Source organism: Sitophilus oryzae, unplaced genomic scaffold (assembly GCF_002938485.1).
Source record: "Sitophilus oryzae breed Bouriz unplaced genomic scaffold, Soryzae_2.0 scaffold_179_pilon_pilon, whole genome shotgun sequence".
NCBI classification, from domain to species: domain Eukaryota; kingdom Metazoa; phylum Arthropoda; class Insecta; order Coleoptera; family Curculionidae; genus Sitophilus; species Sitophilus oryzae.
The window spans coordinates 6,914,853-6,932,768 of NW_022146501.1; the positions used below are offsets into that span (position 1 = coordinate 6,914,853).

The 17,916-nt window shown below is 32.4% G+C and overlaps 1 protein-coding gene across 4 annotated transcripts in view; it reads left to right on the plus strand.

The window, feature by feature from the left end:
• The window catches only part of LOC115882684, a 61,439-nt gene that overhangs the window by 29,257 nt on the left and 14,266 nt on the right, over window positions 1-17,916 (plus strand). Inside the window, exons 10-17 of one of the 4 annotated variants that reach the window (XM_030900883.1) lie at window positions 101-280; window positions 2,942-3,206; window positions 3,443-3,538; window positions 3,919-3,975; window positions 5,022-5,117; window positions 7,963-8,142; window positions 10,081-10,534; window positions 14,147-14,438. In XM_030900883.1, coding sequence (XP_030756743.1) covers window positions 101-280; window positions 2,942-3,206; window positions 3,443-3,538; window positions 3,919-3,975; window positions 5,022-5,117; window positions 7,963-8,142; window positions 10,081-10,534; window positions 14,147-14,438 — 1,620 coding nt within the window. The remainder of the gene's footprint in view (window positions 1-100; window positions 281-2,941; window positions 3,207-3,442; window positions 3,539-3,918; window positions 3,976-5,021; window positions 5,118-7,962; window positions 8,143-10,080; window positions 10,535-14,146; window positions 14,439-17,916) is intronic. The other 3 variants (XM_030900885.1, XM_030900884.1, XM_030900886.1) reach the window with 3 other exon arrangements.

Below are 17,916 nucleotides of genomic sequence, written 5' to 3' on the forward strand. Positions count from 1 at the left end.
ATACATATGACATAAAATTGTATGAAGCTTAATTATTCATAATAATAAAAATATCCCAAAACGCCGGCTTTTATTAATACTTATTTTTGTTCAATTACAGACATGAAAAACGAACTGGTACATCTAGTTTCAATAATTTTCGATGAAATACTTGAAATTGATAAGACTGAGGGTGTGAGTACGGTTTTAGAGTGTCTCGAAAAAACCGATCTGGGTTCATTTCAGGAATCGGTGGATTATTTACTGTTAGAAATTGGAATAAAGCAATATCCGTTATTGGGTAAGTGAACTATAAGTGTATTTTTAACTCAGTGGGACTCTTCCACTCTTCACTACCCACTAAAAAACCACCCCGTGTCTAACACCACTCATGCTGGAAACCGTTTTCGCATTACTTCAGCGTGAGGGCTGTCCTCGCTTATTTGTGTTGCTCTTCCTTTTTCTTTATTATTTTCGTAACCGTAACATGTGTTGCGATCTACAGTTTTTCACCGCCAACCAGTCCAGCACACATGCTCTCCACTGTGAATATTTGTCCAGTCTGTACCTCAAAATACTTTCTCTCATTGTCCCAACGTGGGCAGTTGAACAGAGTATGCTCAACATCGTCCTCCATTGTACAAACAAAAAAAAACTGGAAAACTCCATTGTTTCTGGAAGAACTAGCTTAGAGACTATGGATGTGTAGAGTCCTCTACTCTGGTCCTCTATTAAATTTGTCTTCCGAAACACAGTCTGAAAGAATTCATAATACATAGAGATATTGCAGTTGAGGGTTGGAACCTTTGGTGTTACACAGCAAAATAAAAACACTAAATCACCACAATACACCAAAACACTTTTACTTTTACACTGGACGCGCGTTTCGCTAACCATGTTAGCATCGTCAGCAGATGATTATAAACTAAAGTACAATCTACAAGTTGAGCGTTTATATACTCGCTCAACGACGGATTACCATTTCTAGATGTATTAGTTATTAGAAATACTAATAATTGCCTGGAATTTGATATCTATAGGAAAAATACGACCACACGCAGATATATTCCTAATGAATCACATCATAGTGTTGAACATAAAATGGCTAGTTTAAATTTCTTAGTTCATAGATTACTTAGTTTCCCACTTTCCAACGAAAGATATGAAATAGAAAGAGATTACATTAGGAATGTAGCTGAGTGTAATGGATATTCTCCTTCACTAGTTGATAAATTAATTAGGAAACGTAGGTATAGGTTAATGATTTCTGAAAATTCGACTTTTCAAGTGGAGAAAGATACGTCTAAATATTTTTCGATACCGTTTGATAGAGAGTTATCCCGTGGTCTAAAAGGAATTTTTAAGAATATCAATTATAAACTTGTGTATAGTGCTAATAATAAATTACAACAATTATTAGGTAATCCAAAGGATAAAACACCTCCACTGGAAAGGTCGGGTATTTATGAAATTTCTTGTAAAGATTGTAATCAGAAATATGTTGGGCAAACCAGAAGATCAGTATTAACTAGATTTCAAGAACATTTAGCTCAGATAAGATATGGTAGACCGGATAAATCTTGCGTTGCCGAACATATTGTTGATAAACAACATTGTATAGATCTTAATAATTTAAAATTAATTAAACAAGTCTCAAATTATAGGCAATTAGATGCATATGAAAGCATCAGAATTAATAAATGTAAAGATAGTATGAACAGAAACAACGGTCCAATTCCTTCAAGTCCTTTGTTCCTACTACTCTAGTGGCGGAAATCTAACTGTTACGCTCAGTGGGCTTTGACTCGGTTGGCTAGATTTTGCTACGCCCACTCGGTGCCCACTGAGCGAGTATATAAACGCTCAACTTGTAGATTGTACTTTAGTTTATAATCATCTGCTGATGATGCTAACATAGTTAGCGAAACGCGCGTCCAGTGTAAAAGTAAAAGTGTTTTGGTGTATTGTGGTGATTTAGTGATTTTATTTTACATAGAGATATGTTGATATAGAGAGATCATGGAACAATTATGTTTACATTAAAAAATCGTTAAAATTAACATGCAAATAATTATAATAAATGGAGATTGTATTTTCTAAGAGAGTTGGCAGATTGGTCTAAGAGAGTTGGTAGATTTACAAAAACTACATATAAACATAATATAATATAAAATAGAAAACAAATTTCTTGCAGTAGAGGTATATAATAAAATTATATAAGGATTCTTGCCACTTAACTGCTAATATAGAAATTTAATTCTACGCTGTGTTTGTCATAATGCGGATCAACCTGCTCTCACTACCGGTTTCGGAGGCCTACTCCATCATCAGGTGAGCTTGGGAGATCCACAAAATGACAACCACAGCGCAGAGATAGTTAATTCCGACTTGTCGGAAAGTATCGGTTAGATATTAAGTCCGGAACGGGAGATAGCGGCCTGCGTGCAATGGTAGTACTTTCGTACCACCGAGGCGCAACTATCGATAGTAAAAGGATGGTAAAAAGCTTTTTAGGCAAAAAGCTAAACTTAGCTTTTATGCCTAAAAAAAAGTTTAGACATTTTAATCTAAGTAGTTAACACTACTTAGATTAAAATGTTCTTCGTCTTTCCTCTAGCTACGTTCTCCATCGATTGCTTAATTCGCATCAGCTTCACAAGACGTTACGTGACGTGGCGTCGTTTTTTACTAAATATATTATGGTAAATTCACACAAGTTTTGCGAGTATGTTTAGAGGGATACAATTTTATTACAAGATTGTATTTCTGATATACATTTAATTTTTTAACTCACAAAACCTATTGTGAATCTAATATCGTTTAGTAATAATCATTGAATATTAATAAACCGTTTTGCAAAATTGCATTTTGTTAAAAATATACTGTAATGTAGGTATCTATATTTTTTTGTAAAATTACTTATAATTTTTTCAGTGTAGAAAAAAATAATTTTGCTTTTAAGGTTCTACAATTTTCGAAGTGATATGCAACAGAGATATGGCTCCGTGTTGGCCGATTATAAGGAAGTTAGTTATAGCTGGCGAAAAATTAACTGTCAAATTGGGCAAAAAGTTCCTCGTTCAGTTGATGAGGATGCCCGTCGATTATGAGCTGTGCAAAAAAGTGAACCAGTTGATCACGAAGTATCGCTTCATAAACATGGACGAAATGCCTTCCGATATTGTGAATCCGTTTTTGCAATTGTTCACCGAAGATGACCCAAACAAGTAAGTTATTTTTGTTATAAGCATTGAATAAAAATTACTAAGGAAGGAGTCACTTACTAGAGTTGGGCTAAAACGTGAAATCGCATTAACAGCTATACCCGTGACCGTGATTTACTGTGATAGTAGTGGTACTACTAGTTGGGTTGGAAATTAGACAGTTTTAGCTCTATTTTTTCTCAAAAACTGCTAATTTATGATATAGAATGCTTGATATCAAAATTCATGAATTTTTACAGAGAACTTAACGATATGAGAAAAAATAGGGATACGGCCATGGAACGAGAAACGCGTTGGGGTCCAGTAGAAGAGGTGTCATTCCCCGAGATGACAAGGTAGAGTCAATATGCAATTATTTAATTTCAAAACAAGTCATTCTCGTTATTCCTTCATAGTAGGTGGAAGAATAATGAAGTTTTGGGTCGATTTTCACAAACCGTTTATTAAAAATTTTAATTATCATCCCATTTCTGATGTCGGGGCTAATCTGGACCGAGTATTTTGTTTACACGGTTTTTTATTTATACTGTTAATCCTACTGACTGCGCCCTATTTTTAAAACGACTAATAAACTGTTTAAACCATTTATAATAATTACTAACTTATTTTATTACATGGTTATTGCTTTTTTTTCTCAAAAACTGCTAATTTTTTATAGTGTTTGATATCATAAATAGTACATCGGTATACATACATTTGTTGTTTATTATTTCAGACCCGCGCTCAGCAATAACTTGGAAACCCCATTCCAAGAAAATATGAACAGAGAAAGGTAAAAAAATATTATAAGTCGATATTAATTTTCAAAAAAAAATTTTTTTTTTAAATTCCAAATTTTCCAAAAAAAAATTTGGCGCAAAAAACCTCATAATCGTGTTTCTTGGGTCGAAATATACTACCCCTAAAAATATTTGCGCCTATTTAAGACTCACCCTGTATATAATAGGGAAAAATTTACCAAAACGTAAGGCGAAAAAATACGCAAAAAAATTCACACGGGCCCCTCCTTACATTGCCACCCGGGCCCCTTTGGCCTAGTGCGACCCTGGATCTACGTACTGTACCAAAGAAACATACGAATAAGAATCCGTGTGTTTGCTTTAGCGTGATCGTAACGGAAATTACGGAGATAGCAGCATTTCGGTGGCAATTTCAGATCATTGGGAGTTAGCAGATATTATTGCGTTAAAATAGAAAATTTTCTATAATGGGAAAAAATGTATTTGCTTTCTCTACTTATAGAGTATTTTTTTCTCTTTCTAAGGGCGTTTACACACACGCCGGGAAAATCGGTGCCGGTGCCGGTCCTGAAGTCGATTGCAATATAAATAAATTAGATCTTTCACATATACTCCGATCCGGTAAAATAGTCGGGACCGGCAAATACAATAGAATTAAATACAACTGTCGTAACGGGTCCGGCACCGATTTTGCCGGTGTGTGTGCAAGCGCTCTAATGGTATAAAAAACTTATTAACGTAAAAAATGGAGTTAGCAGGTTATCACGTTTCACTGACGATATTATTATTAAATTTAGTAAATATTGTTGTGCGACCTGAAAAACTGGTCATGAAAATACCGCAAAACGTTGGCACAACAGTATTGTTTTATTTTATTTTGTTCTTGACGGACAAAGCCTAAGGACAAATTCAGACTTTAAGGACGCAATATCCAAGCATTACTATTTTTTTTTCTAAAAGAATCGTTTTTTTTTGTTACTGCTTATTTTTACTGTTTTTAAAAAAAATAATAATTTTATTAAAAATGGCTACTTTGTGATATAGAATGTTTATTATCAAAATTCTTGAATTTTTATAGAGAATTTAACGATATGAGAAACAATTGGGATACGGCCAAGGAACCAGCAACGGGTTGGGGTCCAGTAGAAGAGGTGTTATTCCCCCAGGTCACAAGGTCAATATGCCATTATTTAATTTTAATACAAATTATTCTCATTATTCCTTCATAGTAGGTGGAAGAATAATGAATGGGTTTTGGGCCTTTTTTCACAAACCGTTTATTAAAAATTTTAATTAATATCTCATTTCTAATGTCACTAGGGCACAGGGCTAATCTGGACCGAGCATTTTGTTTACACGGTTTTTTATTTACACTGTTAATCCTACGGACTGCGCCCTATTTTTAACACTACAAATAAACTATTTCATCGCCGAGAATAACTAATTTATTTTCTTTTTCACGGTTATTATAGTACAGGATCTGTCCGCATAATTATTCCGCTTATCGTATTTTTATTATTTATTTATCATTAAATAAAAATAGCTTTAATTTCACAAATAAATGATCAATAAATTTTATGAGCGTAATGTCGTCTCCAAAATCTGCTACTATTATTATTAAGTAAACATAGTTGCCACAATTTTTTTATAGGCACCCTCTGAAAAGTGTTTTCTCCTATTTATAAATATACGTAAAAATTAGGTTTTGATAAAAAATACGATGAGCGTAATAATCATGCAGCCGGATCTTAGACTATTATTTTTTTCTCAAAAATTGCTAATTTTTGAGATAGAGTGTTTGATATCAAAATTTTTGAAATTTTACAGAGAATTAAAATATATGAAACAAAATAAGGGTATATTTTTGTTTATTGTTTCAGACCCGCGTCCAGCAATAACTTGCAAACCACGACCCAACAAAATGAAGGGAAAGTAAACAGAGAAAAGTCAAAATATATCATAAGTTGATATCAAAAAAATAAAACACTAATTTACCACAATACACAAATTCTAAAAAATAATCAGGAATTCTAAAAAATAAACGGAAATTCTAAAAAATAAACGGAAATTCAAAAAATAAACAGATATTCTAAAACTAACAACAAACAAATTTATATTTGATTATTAGTTTTATTAATGGTAAATCATCGTCAGATTCGTCAGAGACAGAATCAATTGATACTGTTTCTGGCAAAGTTTTTGGTACATTTGAATTGTCCCAGATCCAATCAATATTATCTTTTTTGCTTTTTCCTTTCTGATTGTTGAGTTTTATTTTTTTATAAATATCATGATATATATCAAGGTATAAATATCATGATATATATCATTGATATACAGAGAAGACGAGGCCACTAGTAACATAGCAAGTTGCCGGACGAATTTACTTTTACCCGATTTGCGTTCGTACTAGAGATTCACTGCCGGCTAGTCGGCTGGTCAGGCAGTACGCAGTTGCAGTTGTGCTTGGACGGGTCGGTCGTGAATGTGAATAATGAAGTGTTTACCTTCATTAAGGTAACATTTAAAATAAAAATATTTATTATTTGAGTGTGTTTACAACCACAAACCAAAATTAAAAATAAATAAATTCTCTAAACCCGAAAAAAACTAAAATATTACTCTAAATAAAAAAAGTTATAAGTGTTCAAAAAGACCACCTTCTTGTGCTAGACAGAAGCCTAGGCGGTCGTAAAATCCCCGTCTGACATTGGCTAACATATTAGGGCTAATAGTTTGGAAAGCCTCTCATATTTTTACTTGAAGCTCATCCAGATTATTAGCCCTATTATGACCATACACTTTGGATTTTACATAACCCTACAAAAAGAAATCATTGGAGAAGATCTGGTGATCTAGCGGGGCCACAACAGTTTCATGTCCACTAATTGCAACGGTTGGGAAAAGTATAGCTTCAAATATTCTCATGAACAATACGGGTCAAGGTGGGCAACCATCTTGTTGAAACCAGACATTGTGGAATCTTTCTCCAATAACTCACAAATTTAGGACAATCTGCTGCTGTAACAAGTCCAAATACTTTGCAACAGTTAAACACTTTATAAAAATGGACCAATCATATGTTCGCTAAACCACCCCTCCAAACACCGCTTGCTTTAACTCCTGTTTTTCATTAATCAACACATCGCTATGTTTTGTGGGGTCAAATTATTAATAACTCTTGATATAGTAGGTAAAGATGGAATTGGCCTGTTTACAAAAGTTTGTGGAAAAATTGTTTGTATATCCCGATAAGACCTATTTTGGAAATACCATTTTACAATTTACACTTTGAATTTTCTCACGAACTTCGTAAACATCCATTATTTTACTTAAAAAATAAATTTTACACGAAAGCTGCAGCGGGAATCTATGTATTCGTTTTGGCTATTAAAACACGAATAAATATAAATTCTGTAACATTCTTATCACATATCTACCTATTTTTATTTTATCGCATTTTTTCGCTTGCTTTTTATCCGGCGGACGGGTATACCCTAATTCGTCCGGTTCTGCCTATGTTACTACTACGGTGGTCCGGTCTGTATATCATGCCAACCCTGGCAACAGCTGGACCTAGTCTGTTGTATCAATAGAAAAAGCATAATATTTAGTTTATAAAACAATAAACTTTTGATTTATAACCAACATTTTTCTTGGCGGATGATAATCAAAGGCCAAAATGACATTTCTCGCAAATTTTGAGTATAATTAGTGGAAAAGTCAAAAGTTTGTTAACTTTTTCGACTAATTGAAAATTACTACCACTAATTATGACGTTCTGAATGGTTACACTAAAAATAGGTGACCAAATTTCTATGCTAATTGAAACCACTAATTTATTCCACTAATTGGGAGGTTCTGAATGAAGCTTAAAGGCCAAAATGACATTACTCGCAAATTTTGAAGTGTAATTAGAGGAAAAAGTTAAAAGTTTGTTAACTGTTTCTACTAATTCTACTGATTTCGCGGTTCTGATTGAAGTTTAACCGTCTGAGCTCTTTTGTCTATTATTTCAGGCCCGCGACCAGCAATCAATTGCAGACGACCATTCAAAAAAATTTGAATAAAGAATGGTCATTATTTGAGGCGGGAGGTTTCGAAAATAATGAACCAGAACAGCCAATGATCATTCCCACTGATTTTTCTGTTCCACCACCCAATTTTGGCAATTTACAAGAAAGAAATGCCACAGCGAGGTAAGTAATCTCTCTTTATTCTTGTTGAGTTGGTATAAAATACTAGGAACAGTGATTCTGGAACAGTTCCAATGGTTCCCCATTCCCAGTCAACTGCCGCGTCTGCGGCCTTGGTGCTTGCTGATATTTGATTGGCGTGTCAGCTCGTCGGAGTAGCACCGTAACCACCGTAATAACCAGGCCATCCAGCTGTGACGTAAAAATCTCGTGACGTCACCAACTGGAGGCGTAACTCTATTTGGCAGCGTTGATAATTACCCGATAAAAGCTCAGATTGTGGATCTTTTTTCACTTTGTGGATCTTTTTTCACTCAGTAGATATATTCCCAAGTTTTAAAATGGCTTTATCTGAGTTTTTAAAAATATTATAGTATATAAAAATAGTTTTAATAGAATACGGAAAAAATCATACCAAATGTTTATCTCTCACTTTTTATACTTTTTATCAATCAAGTTTAATAAAGGAATATTTTATAGGACATTTAGATCTGAAATTAGAAACCTATTTATATGGCCAAAATACTACAGTCCAGGTAAATGAACTAAAAACACCATTTGAAAGATTTATTATTCACTAGTTTTACAAAGCTAATAGTAATAGTAATACTGATCAAATTATTAGTAATGCTTGTTATTTACTAAATTCTTTAAAATGCGATGAAAATAATAAATTCCTAACTTTTCTCTCTGTTCAATATTAAAGTTATTAACTTGAGTTGAGTAACAGGTTGAGCTTGAAGTAATAAAATATTGTTTTAATGAGTAAAATGTGAGGTATGTTTTACTAGAGAACTTGCAAACTGTTCCTCTTGAAAGTAGGTTTGGAAAATATAGACAGTTAGCTGGGAGTCAGTACAATATTTGTGTTCGACATTTATATGAAGGCGAAAAGAAACTTAGGATTCAGTCATTAATGTAAAAATCTACTTGTTTTGGTTCTATAAAAATCGATACTTTTTATGATTTTATGATGACAATACCTTGTCTAAAGAAATACCACGCGATACAAGTATCATCGAATAAGATTGGCTACATTACTATTTTTGAACAAGATATCGAAAGTGTGAAGAAAGAAAGGCCTGTTATTGCTTATTTAGGAGGATATTGCTGTTATATTGTCTTAAAGGAAATTAAATGCGATGCATGTAAGAATAACTTAACATTTTCAGACAACACTGATATTGAACAAAATTCACTTATAAAAAACCTTACTAAAGGCAATCTTGGGTTTTCAAAAGATGAAATAACTAATATAGTTTTATTTGAATATATAATTTTTAACAAAGTTTTGCAAAGCCATGAAGAGTTTCTCAAAATTCACAATAAAAAAATATTTTTATCAAAAATATCGTAGGAATATCGCAACTTGGAACTATAGTAATATTGGTTGCCTAAATTGAAACTCGCAAATTGAAGAAATCGCAGTCGCAGTTTCCTATGAGAGCCAATCGCAGGTTGCGATTGCGATTTTAAAATCGCTGCGATTAAAGCTTGATTTTCATGCATCCGTTATACGTTGTTACGTTGGTCCGACGGTGCTCTGATTGGTCATAGCGTTTTCGCGCCACTTTTCATCCGTAAATATTTTACTTCGGCCCGCCAACGGACCCGTTCATACGGTAAAGGACGTTTTGACACTCTTTTGACAAATTTAATCTAACAATAATAAAAATATAAGTAAAATAGCAAAATCGTTATGGAAACGAAAATATAAAATAACACCAACGTATATCCGATAAACGGAGGCATGAAAATGTAATAAGTTAAAAAACTGCGTTATTTTCTAACCAATCAAAGTCTATAAATTCTACCAATAAAATTAATATCGTATCAACGTATTGTCGGATAACGGATGCATGAAAATCAAGCTTAAATCGCCAGTTTGCGAATTATTGCTCATCTCTACCACTAATACACTCTACTACACGTTCTTTTTAGCACACACACTGAAAATTCCTCCCGCTCGAACTTTTCCGAATCGGGATCCGACTATTCCTTGGATTCCCCGTATCCCCATCCGCCACATGGCCCACACTTCCCCACCAAAAGATCTTATAAACGGGAAGGGCTACAGTACGACCCTACCAACGACTACGTCAGCGCCCAGAGGAAGCACAAGTTCACCATTTCCATCGATCAGAATCAGCGCAGGACGGCTCAGGTTCAAGACGCGAATCAGGTTGTCGCGGCAAACGTCCAAGAAAATGGTCCAACGGAAAACAGAGGAAACGAAGGAAGGGGAAATAACTTGGCCAACGGTCGCGGTGTACAAACGTTCGACCAGTTAAGAGTGCAAAAGAGAAATGCTGTGGAAATAGAGCCAGTAAATGGTCCGGGAACTAGTAATGCGTCGGGGTCCAGCAGAAGAGATGTCATTCGACAAGATAGTAAGGTCAGAGTCGATATTTATTTATTTATTTTTCTTATTCATGTCAGGTCTAAAGATTACAAACACACGTCAAATATAGTCTGTGAAACGAATAACTTTGAATTTGGTAGTTCCCGCGGGCTTTCCTAGTGTTAATTTTATTAAGTTAGCAACTTGCGGCCGTGCTGATGCAATGCTGTCTCTAATAGAACAGCCACGGAGCGAGATTTATGACGTCACGCTAGTTAGATACTACGGATTAATAAATATGTTGTAGAATACATGGAAAACATAATTATTCCTCGTATATGTAATTTTTTGGATTATATTCGACACTATTTTTTTCATAAGACAGAACACTGATGAAGGCTATAAACGTTAGCTATAACGTTTTTTTTTAAACCAAAACAAATAATGAAAACTTAATCAGCGTTTTTCCCGAACCTAAATCCCAAAAAAATCAAAAATTTTAGAATAATTTTACATATAAAATGACAGCGATCTTTATTTCATAGCCATCGCTGACGCTTTTTTTCTATGATATTGTACTATTTGCAAATATAATTTTTCGAACATTGATGCTTTCAAAATATACATATAAATTTCGTGAATGCAAATAATAATACATCACTATTAGTAGATATTGAATGTTTTTTGTTAAATTAGATCGATTTTCAAACCCCAAAATTTAAAATATATTTTACATTTTCCCCATTATCTTATGTATCTATTCATTATTTGTATATTGTAAAACATTTGCTGCATTTTTATGGTTCATAGTTTATTTGCCAAAGTATTTATTACTATAAATAGGTATATTTGTTGTATTTATTAACTGTATATTATGTATATTTCATGTAAACTATTCATTTTTAAAATACAAACCAAAAATACGAGGAATAATTATGTTTTCCATGTATTCTACAACATATTTATTAATCCGTGGTATCTAACTAGCGTTACGTCATAAATCTCGCTCCGAGGCTGTTCTATTAGAGACGGCATTGGTCTAATATTTAGAAATGTCAAAAGCTGATGACAATTTACTTCTGTCAATTATTACATTTCGCGTCGATTTTTGCAAGAAGAGGAAGAACTGTCACTTGTTTTATTATTTTCCTTTTCTATTTCACGAAAGTAAAAAAGAGTTACCTATCTGATTCGTTCAGGCACTCATTTTAAAGAATATCAGTAACTTTTTGGATAGAGGGATTTTATATTTGCCATGTTGGTAAAAAATAACGATCAAAATTCAAAGTTATTCATTTTATAGACTATACAAGGTTGTTCATCACATACCACACGGAGTATTGTAGCTAAACGATGAGATTTTTACAAATTGTAAGTTTTGGGTTCGTTAACGGACTATTAGAGCTACAATTTAAAAATATTTTTACAGGATACAGAGTGTCCCAAATAAATAAAAAATATCAAAGTTGTATTTTTTAAATGGAACACCCTGTATATTATTACATTTTTAGTTTCTACGATTAAAATAAAGGTAAATTTTATTAAGGTTTATCACACTTAAACCTTACCGTTTTTGAAATATTTTCAATTTTGTGAAATTGCAGTAAAAAATTTAAGGCTTTATTTCTCCAAGAGTATCAAAGTTCTTAATACTAAATATTTTCAGTTATTTTGTTGCAATAATAAAAATAATACTACCTCATACAGAGTGTCTAAAAATTTATTTTAAATAATTTCTAACTTTAAACGGCAATAACTTGTTTAATTTAAATGGAACACCCTGTATATTTTAGGAGAATCAGATGCACAATTTAATTGTCTATCAAATTGTATTATACTATTTTTTACCTATCTCTTCGAGTTTTCGTAGAAAATGAATTTTCTTATAATTTAGACCTCGTTTATCAATATACCCATGGAATATTGACATTTGAGATTTTTTTAAAGCAACATATGTACAAAATGTACAGGTGGTAAAATATATAAAATTGCAAGCCCATTTGTTTACAAAAATAAAACTATTTAAATCTTTGTAAAAGAGTATACCAATTAAATATGCCTTCATTATTTCCGCCCAAAAATTAGGGTATTACATACTTAAAATTGTTTTGTTGGATTGGTTACCACAAAAATGTGGTAAAATTTGACTCAGAAATCAATAAATAATTAATAATAATGAAAATGAACGTCTCTGTTATTATAAATAAGCATTCGTCAAAAAAATGAAATAAAATTTGTAAGGTGTTACTTTTTACTACACTGTCTAATATACATACAAAATTCAGTTATTTTAGTATTTGAATCAATTATTATTTATCATCGTAAACAGTCGATTAATGTAGTTTGAATACTGGGATCATATTAATTGACCCTCTTTAACAAAAAATATTGAAATTCTTTTTTTATTTTTTAATGAATTAAGCGAACTATATCGATACTATTAGTATCTGTACTCTTTGAAAATTTGTTACATCTTTAAAAATAATCTAAAATGTCAATATTCCATGGGTATATCGATAAATGAGGTCTAAATTATAAGAAAGTGCATTTTGTACGAAAACAAGTAGAGATAGGTAAAAAATGGTATAATACAATTTGATAGACAATTAAATTGTGCATCTGATTCTCGTAAAATACACAGGGTGTTCCATTTAAATTAAACAAGTTATTGCCGTTTAAAGCTAGTAATTATTTAATATAAATGTTGAAATACACTGTACAAGGTAGTATTTTGTTTATTATTGCAACACAATATCTGATCAATAAATAGTTAAACTTCAGTAAATATTTAGTAATAAAAACTTTGATACCCTTGGAGAAATGAAGCATTAAAATTTTTACTGTAATCTCATAAAATTGAAAATATTTGAAAAACGGTAAGGTTTAAGTGTGATAAACTTTAATCAAATTTACCTTTATTTCAATCGTAGAATCTAAAAATAGAATAATATACAGGGTGTTCCATTAAAAAATACAACTATAATATTTTTTTACTTATTTGGGACACTCTATATCTTGTAAAAATATTTTTAAATTGTAGCTCTAATAGTCCTTCAACGAACCCAAAACTTACAATTTGTAAAAATATAATCGTTTAGCTTCAATACTCCGTGTCGTATGTGGTAAACAACCCTGTATAGGGCGATTCACGGCCATGGTACATTAGACGTTTATGGAGAACAGGTGATAGGATTTTTTTAATAATAAACTAAAGAATAACAGCACCTGCTCTAACCGCCTTAATTATTATGCTTAAAGTAGTAGAGCATCTTTGTTATTTTAAATGAATAGCCTGCAGTGCGATTCTATAAACATATTTTCTTTCTAGCGACTCATCAATCGTATAAAATAGTATAGGTTAGACAAGAAATCTCTTGCGACGGAGCTTACAGAGTATTATTACATTTTTCGCAACTACTTTCATATTACTTTCTTAAAATTCACACTCGAAAACGTTGCTAGCTCCTAGACTATAAGTAAAACAGCGAAATCTCGTTATGGAAATGAAAATATAAAATGGCACCAATCACAAGGAAATCGTATATCCGATGAAAGTCTTTAAATTCAACCAATAAAATTAATATCGTATCGTCGGATATCGGATGCATGAAAATCAAGCTTTAGCCACTTGATTGAGATAATATGTTTTTTTTTCACTAATTTCAGCTACCCGAACATCCAGTTTTTGGTAAAATACCTTTAAATAAAAGGTACCAATTCAACGTGAGTCTACACAATCTCTACCTCGAGCAAATCAGTCAAGTAGACATCAATGAAGAGGATGTCTATATATTGAAAAATTCGATCAGGAACGCAGACGGCAGGACGTTTTTGGATTTGGTCTACAGGTACAAGAGCCCGTCGACCGTCCAAAACTTCATTTCTATGACGTTGGCTCACCTGAGAGCAATGCGACAGACGATGGCTAGGGTTTTTTTCGCCCTTCTTCGAGATATAGGTAATGTTTGTAGTATATTCCTAGATCATATATATACTGACGTGGATAAATCAACGCCATAAGTTTAGCATTAAACTTTGAATAAAAAGATTAAGGAAGGAGCATATCAAAAATCTTAGATCCATCGCGATGGGAATCAAATATGCCCGACTTAAATTCCGGTTTACTAGTGCCGTTCTAATTTTATTTAAAAAGTGTAAAACTATGATGTAGGGTAGACGTGGGCTAGACTCAATAATTTGTTAATAAATCGCAATAGTGTCACTGTTAATTTAAGTTCTGCCACAATTTTCATCTAGATTTACTACCTTTGTACAACTATCAGTAGTAGAATAAATAATAAATAACATAAAATAAACTCAATAAAGACTGACAAATCCACAAACTTTCAAATCAAATTCAAATGTGTCAAATGCATCGTCAAACAGAACTATCAAGGATCCCCACCCTAGAGTCCTTTTTCCGCCCACCATGCATGAATACATGGATAGCATTATGCTCCTTCCTTAATCTTTTTATTCAAAGGCATTAAAAAATATAAACTAACCAAACCAAAACAAAATATACACACAATTATTTAAAAAATCGTCTAATTATTTATTATTTCGTCCTATTGCTGCCAAAAGTAATTAACTGACATTTTTCCGAATAACCTGAAAATTTAATAACTAACTATATATTGAAGCGGAGAATCCATCGAAACAGTCATTAACTACGGTTTCTGGCTATTTATGCTGTATTTTAATACAGAATAGTCACTAACAACAACTTTATGCAATGTAATTATTCTTTAGACGCGTTTTTCTCGGAAGTAATAAAAAGTAAGTTAGTTACTTTTGGCAGCAATAAGACGATTTCTAGTAACAGTTAATATTTAACTAAGTAACATTTAAACTGTAGTCTGTAGCAAAGTTTGGTTTACTAATTTGGTTTGTTTTTCTAGTTTTAATTGTCAAAGTCCCTCATAATCAATACTAGTTCAATGGATGTATATCAAACCATGCTGGGTGCTAATAAAAGTATCGTTTACAGATTTCTCTTAAGAACAATAAAAGAACATTGCTTTTAAATAATGTCCGTGGACAATACTTTTGTTGACATCGGGTCAAATAATAATTTTCCCAAGCGGATATGTTAATAATGTTACCAGTATTACTCATCATGATGAGTAAGTACATGATTAAGTACCAGTATTACTCATCAGGCAATACTACTCTTATTAATCAATTAAGGTCGTAAACAAACATATATACAATTTTATATACTAATTCAATATAATAAAATTAAATCATAAAAATATTGTAATTCTAGTTGAAGTGAAAAGTTTTGTTCCTAAATATCTACTATATATACCGGGTGCGTCTCAAAGGTGGCTCACCCCTTTTTTATTTTTTTAGTTAAAAAAACGAGATTTGGTATGTTAGTATATGACATAAATTAGGATTGGTTGACGTATTCAATTGTTTTACTTCCGGTTTCACCGGAAATTACTATAACTTTTGATTTTTAAATGGCACCCCCTGTATTTTTTTACTTTATTCGACAGAAAATGCCACTCTGAATAGAATGACATATCATATGTCAACTTTTGACATTTTCGCATATGGTTGATTTGGAATTAAAACTTGTGGTTCGTAACGAAAATTTGACTTGAAATACCAAGTGTGTGGTATCAAATTATTCGTAAAAAAATGCTGTTTCCAAATATGCTAATGAGCCACCCTTGTTCCATTTGAAAAAATTGAGATATGATTAAAAATACGATTAGAGCATTTTCTAAGAATCTATTTTTCCAAGGCTCCTTGGCGAAGAATTAGTGTTTTTAACATAGCCATGGCACCCTAGATTGAATTTTAAAATACAATTTTTTATTAAGCGAGAATGTCAAAAGTTGACATATGATATGTCATTCTATTCAGAATGTCATTTTCTATGGAATAACGTAAAAAATTACCGAAGGTGCCATTTAAAAATCAAAATTTATAGTCATTTCCGGTGAAACCGGAAGTGACTAAAAACAATTGAATACATCAATCAATTGCAATTTAAGTCATATACTAACATACCAAATCTCGTTTATTTATCTGAAAAAATAAAAAAGTTATAGTGGTGAGCCACTTTTGAGACGCACCCGGTATAATAAACGCGTGTTGAAATATTAATTCTGTGGAATGTGGAATATATATCAATATAACATAAGACTAAGACGAGATGTAATTAACGAAATATCATCGTAACAGCTATTTTAGAAACGTGAGGTTTACTTATTTTACTGAGATTTATGAGAAAAAACCCTTTGCCTCGGAACAGATACCGCGACGTTTCGGAAATAGCTCAAAACAAAACAAAATTGAACGAGGCGACAAAAAAATGCTAAAAAATCCCCCTCGCTCTCCTCACAGGTAGTTTTCAGGCGCTTTTAAGAATCGAAAGTAGGTCGAGGCCTTTGAATAAGAAGACTAAGGAAGGAGCATATCAAAAATCTTAGGTCCACCGCGATGGGCCTCAAATATGGCCGACTTAAATTCCGGTTTATCAGTGCCGTTCTAATTTTATTTAAAAAATGTAAAACTATGATGTAGGGTAGACGTGGCTTGGACGTGGGGTAGACTCAATATTTTTTTTTATTTTACGTTGTGAATAAATGTTGGTAGTTATTAAAATTGTTATAAAAATATAAAATTCTAATAAAAATAGATAAGTTATAATAATTATTTATAACCATAAACATCCGATACGCTACTGAAGCAGGTAAAGCCGGAGTCTCATGCATCCGAAATCCGATGGTACCACATCCGAAATTTGAAGTTATCGTGTGAAATAAAAAAAGCCTGTCACATACATCCGAAAGTTCGTTCCGAAATTTGACAGTTTTAACATTTTTCTGCTGCGCTGAATAGAGATTCATGTCATGTTTTATTGGAGAAACACTTATAAAAATAACTTCCTCGCCAAATATCCCGAAATTGCCCACTTCCCACTAAACTTGTTTTTAAAAACAAATGTTTTCAAAAAAAGTGAGGTTAAAAAACACACGATATCGTACAAAAGTTAAACAAAATTTAACTTTATACGACGTCGGATGATTAGTTAAAATTATCGGATAAAAATTGTTGTCAAAATATTTCGACCAATAGGAGCACCGTCGGATCGTCGTGTCATCGGATTTCGGATGCATGAGACTCCGGCTTAAGTCAAATTGACGTATCTAAATTCTTTGACATCTAATCTTTGACAAGTAGTTAATAAAAGCAAAAATGCAAGAAAAAATGTATAATTAGTTAATTTAAGTGAATTTCATAAATGATCGGTTTACTACACGTATGTATATTATATAGTCACTTACTAGCGAAAAGTTGTTCCATTATTTCACTCGATTTTTGCCGAGATCTACCGCACGCTACACAACCAACTATTTTAGAGTCTTTTTCGATAAATCGCGATAGTGTCACTGTTAATTTAAGTTCTGCCACAATTT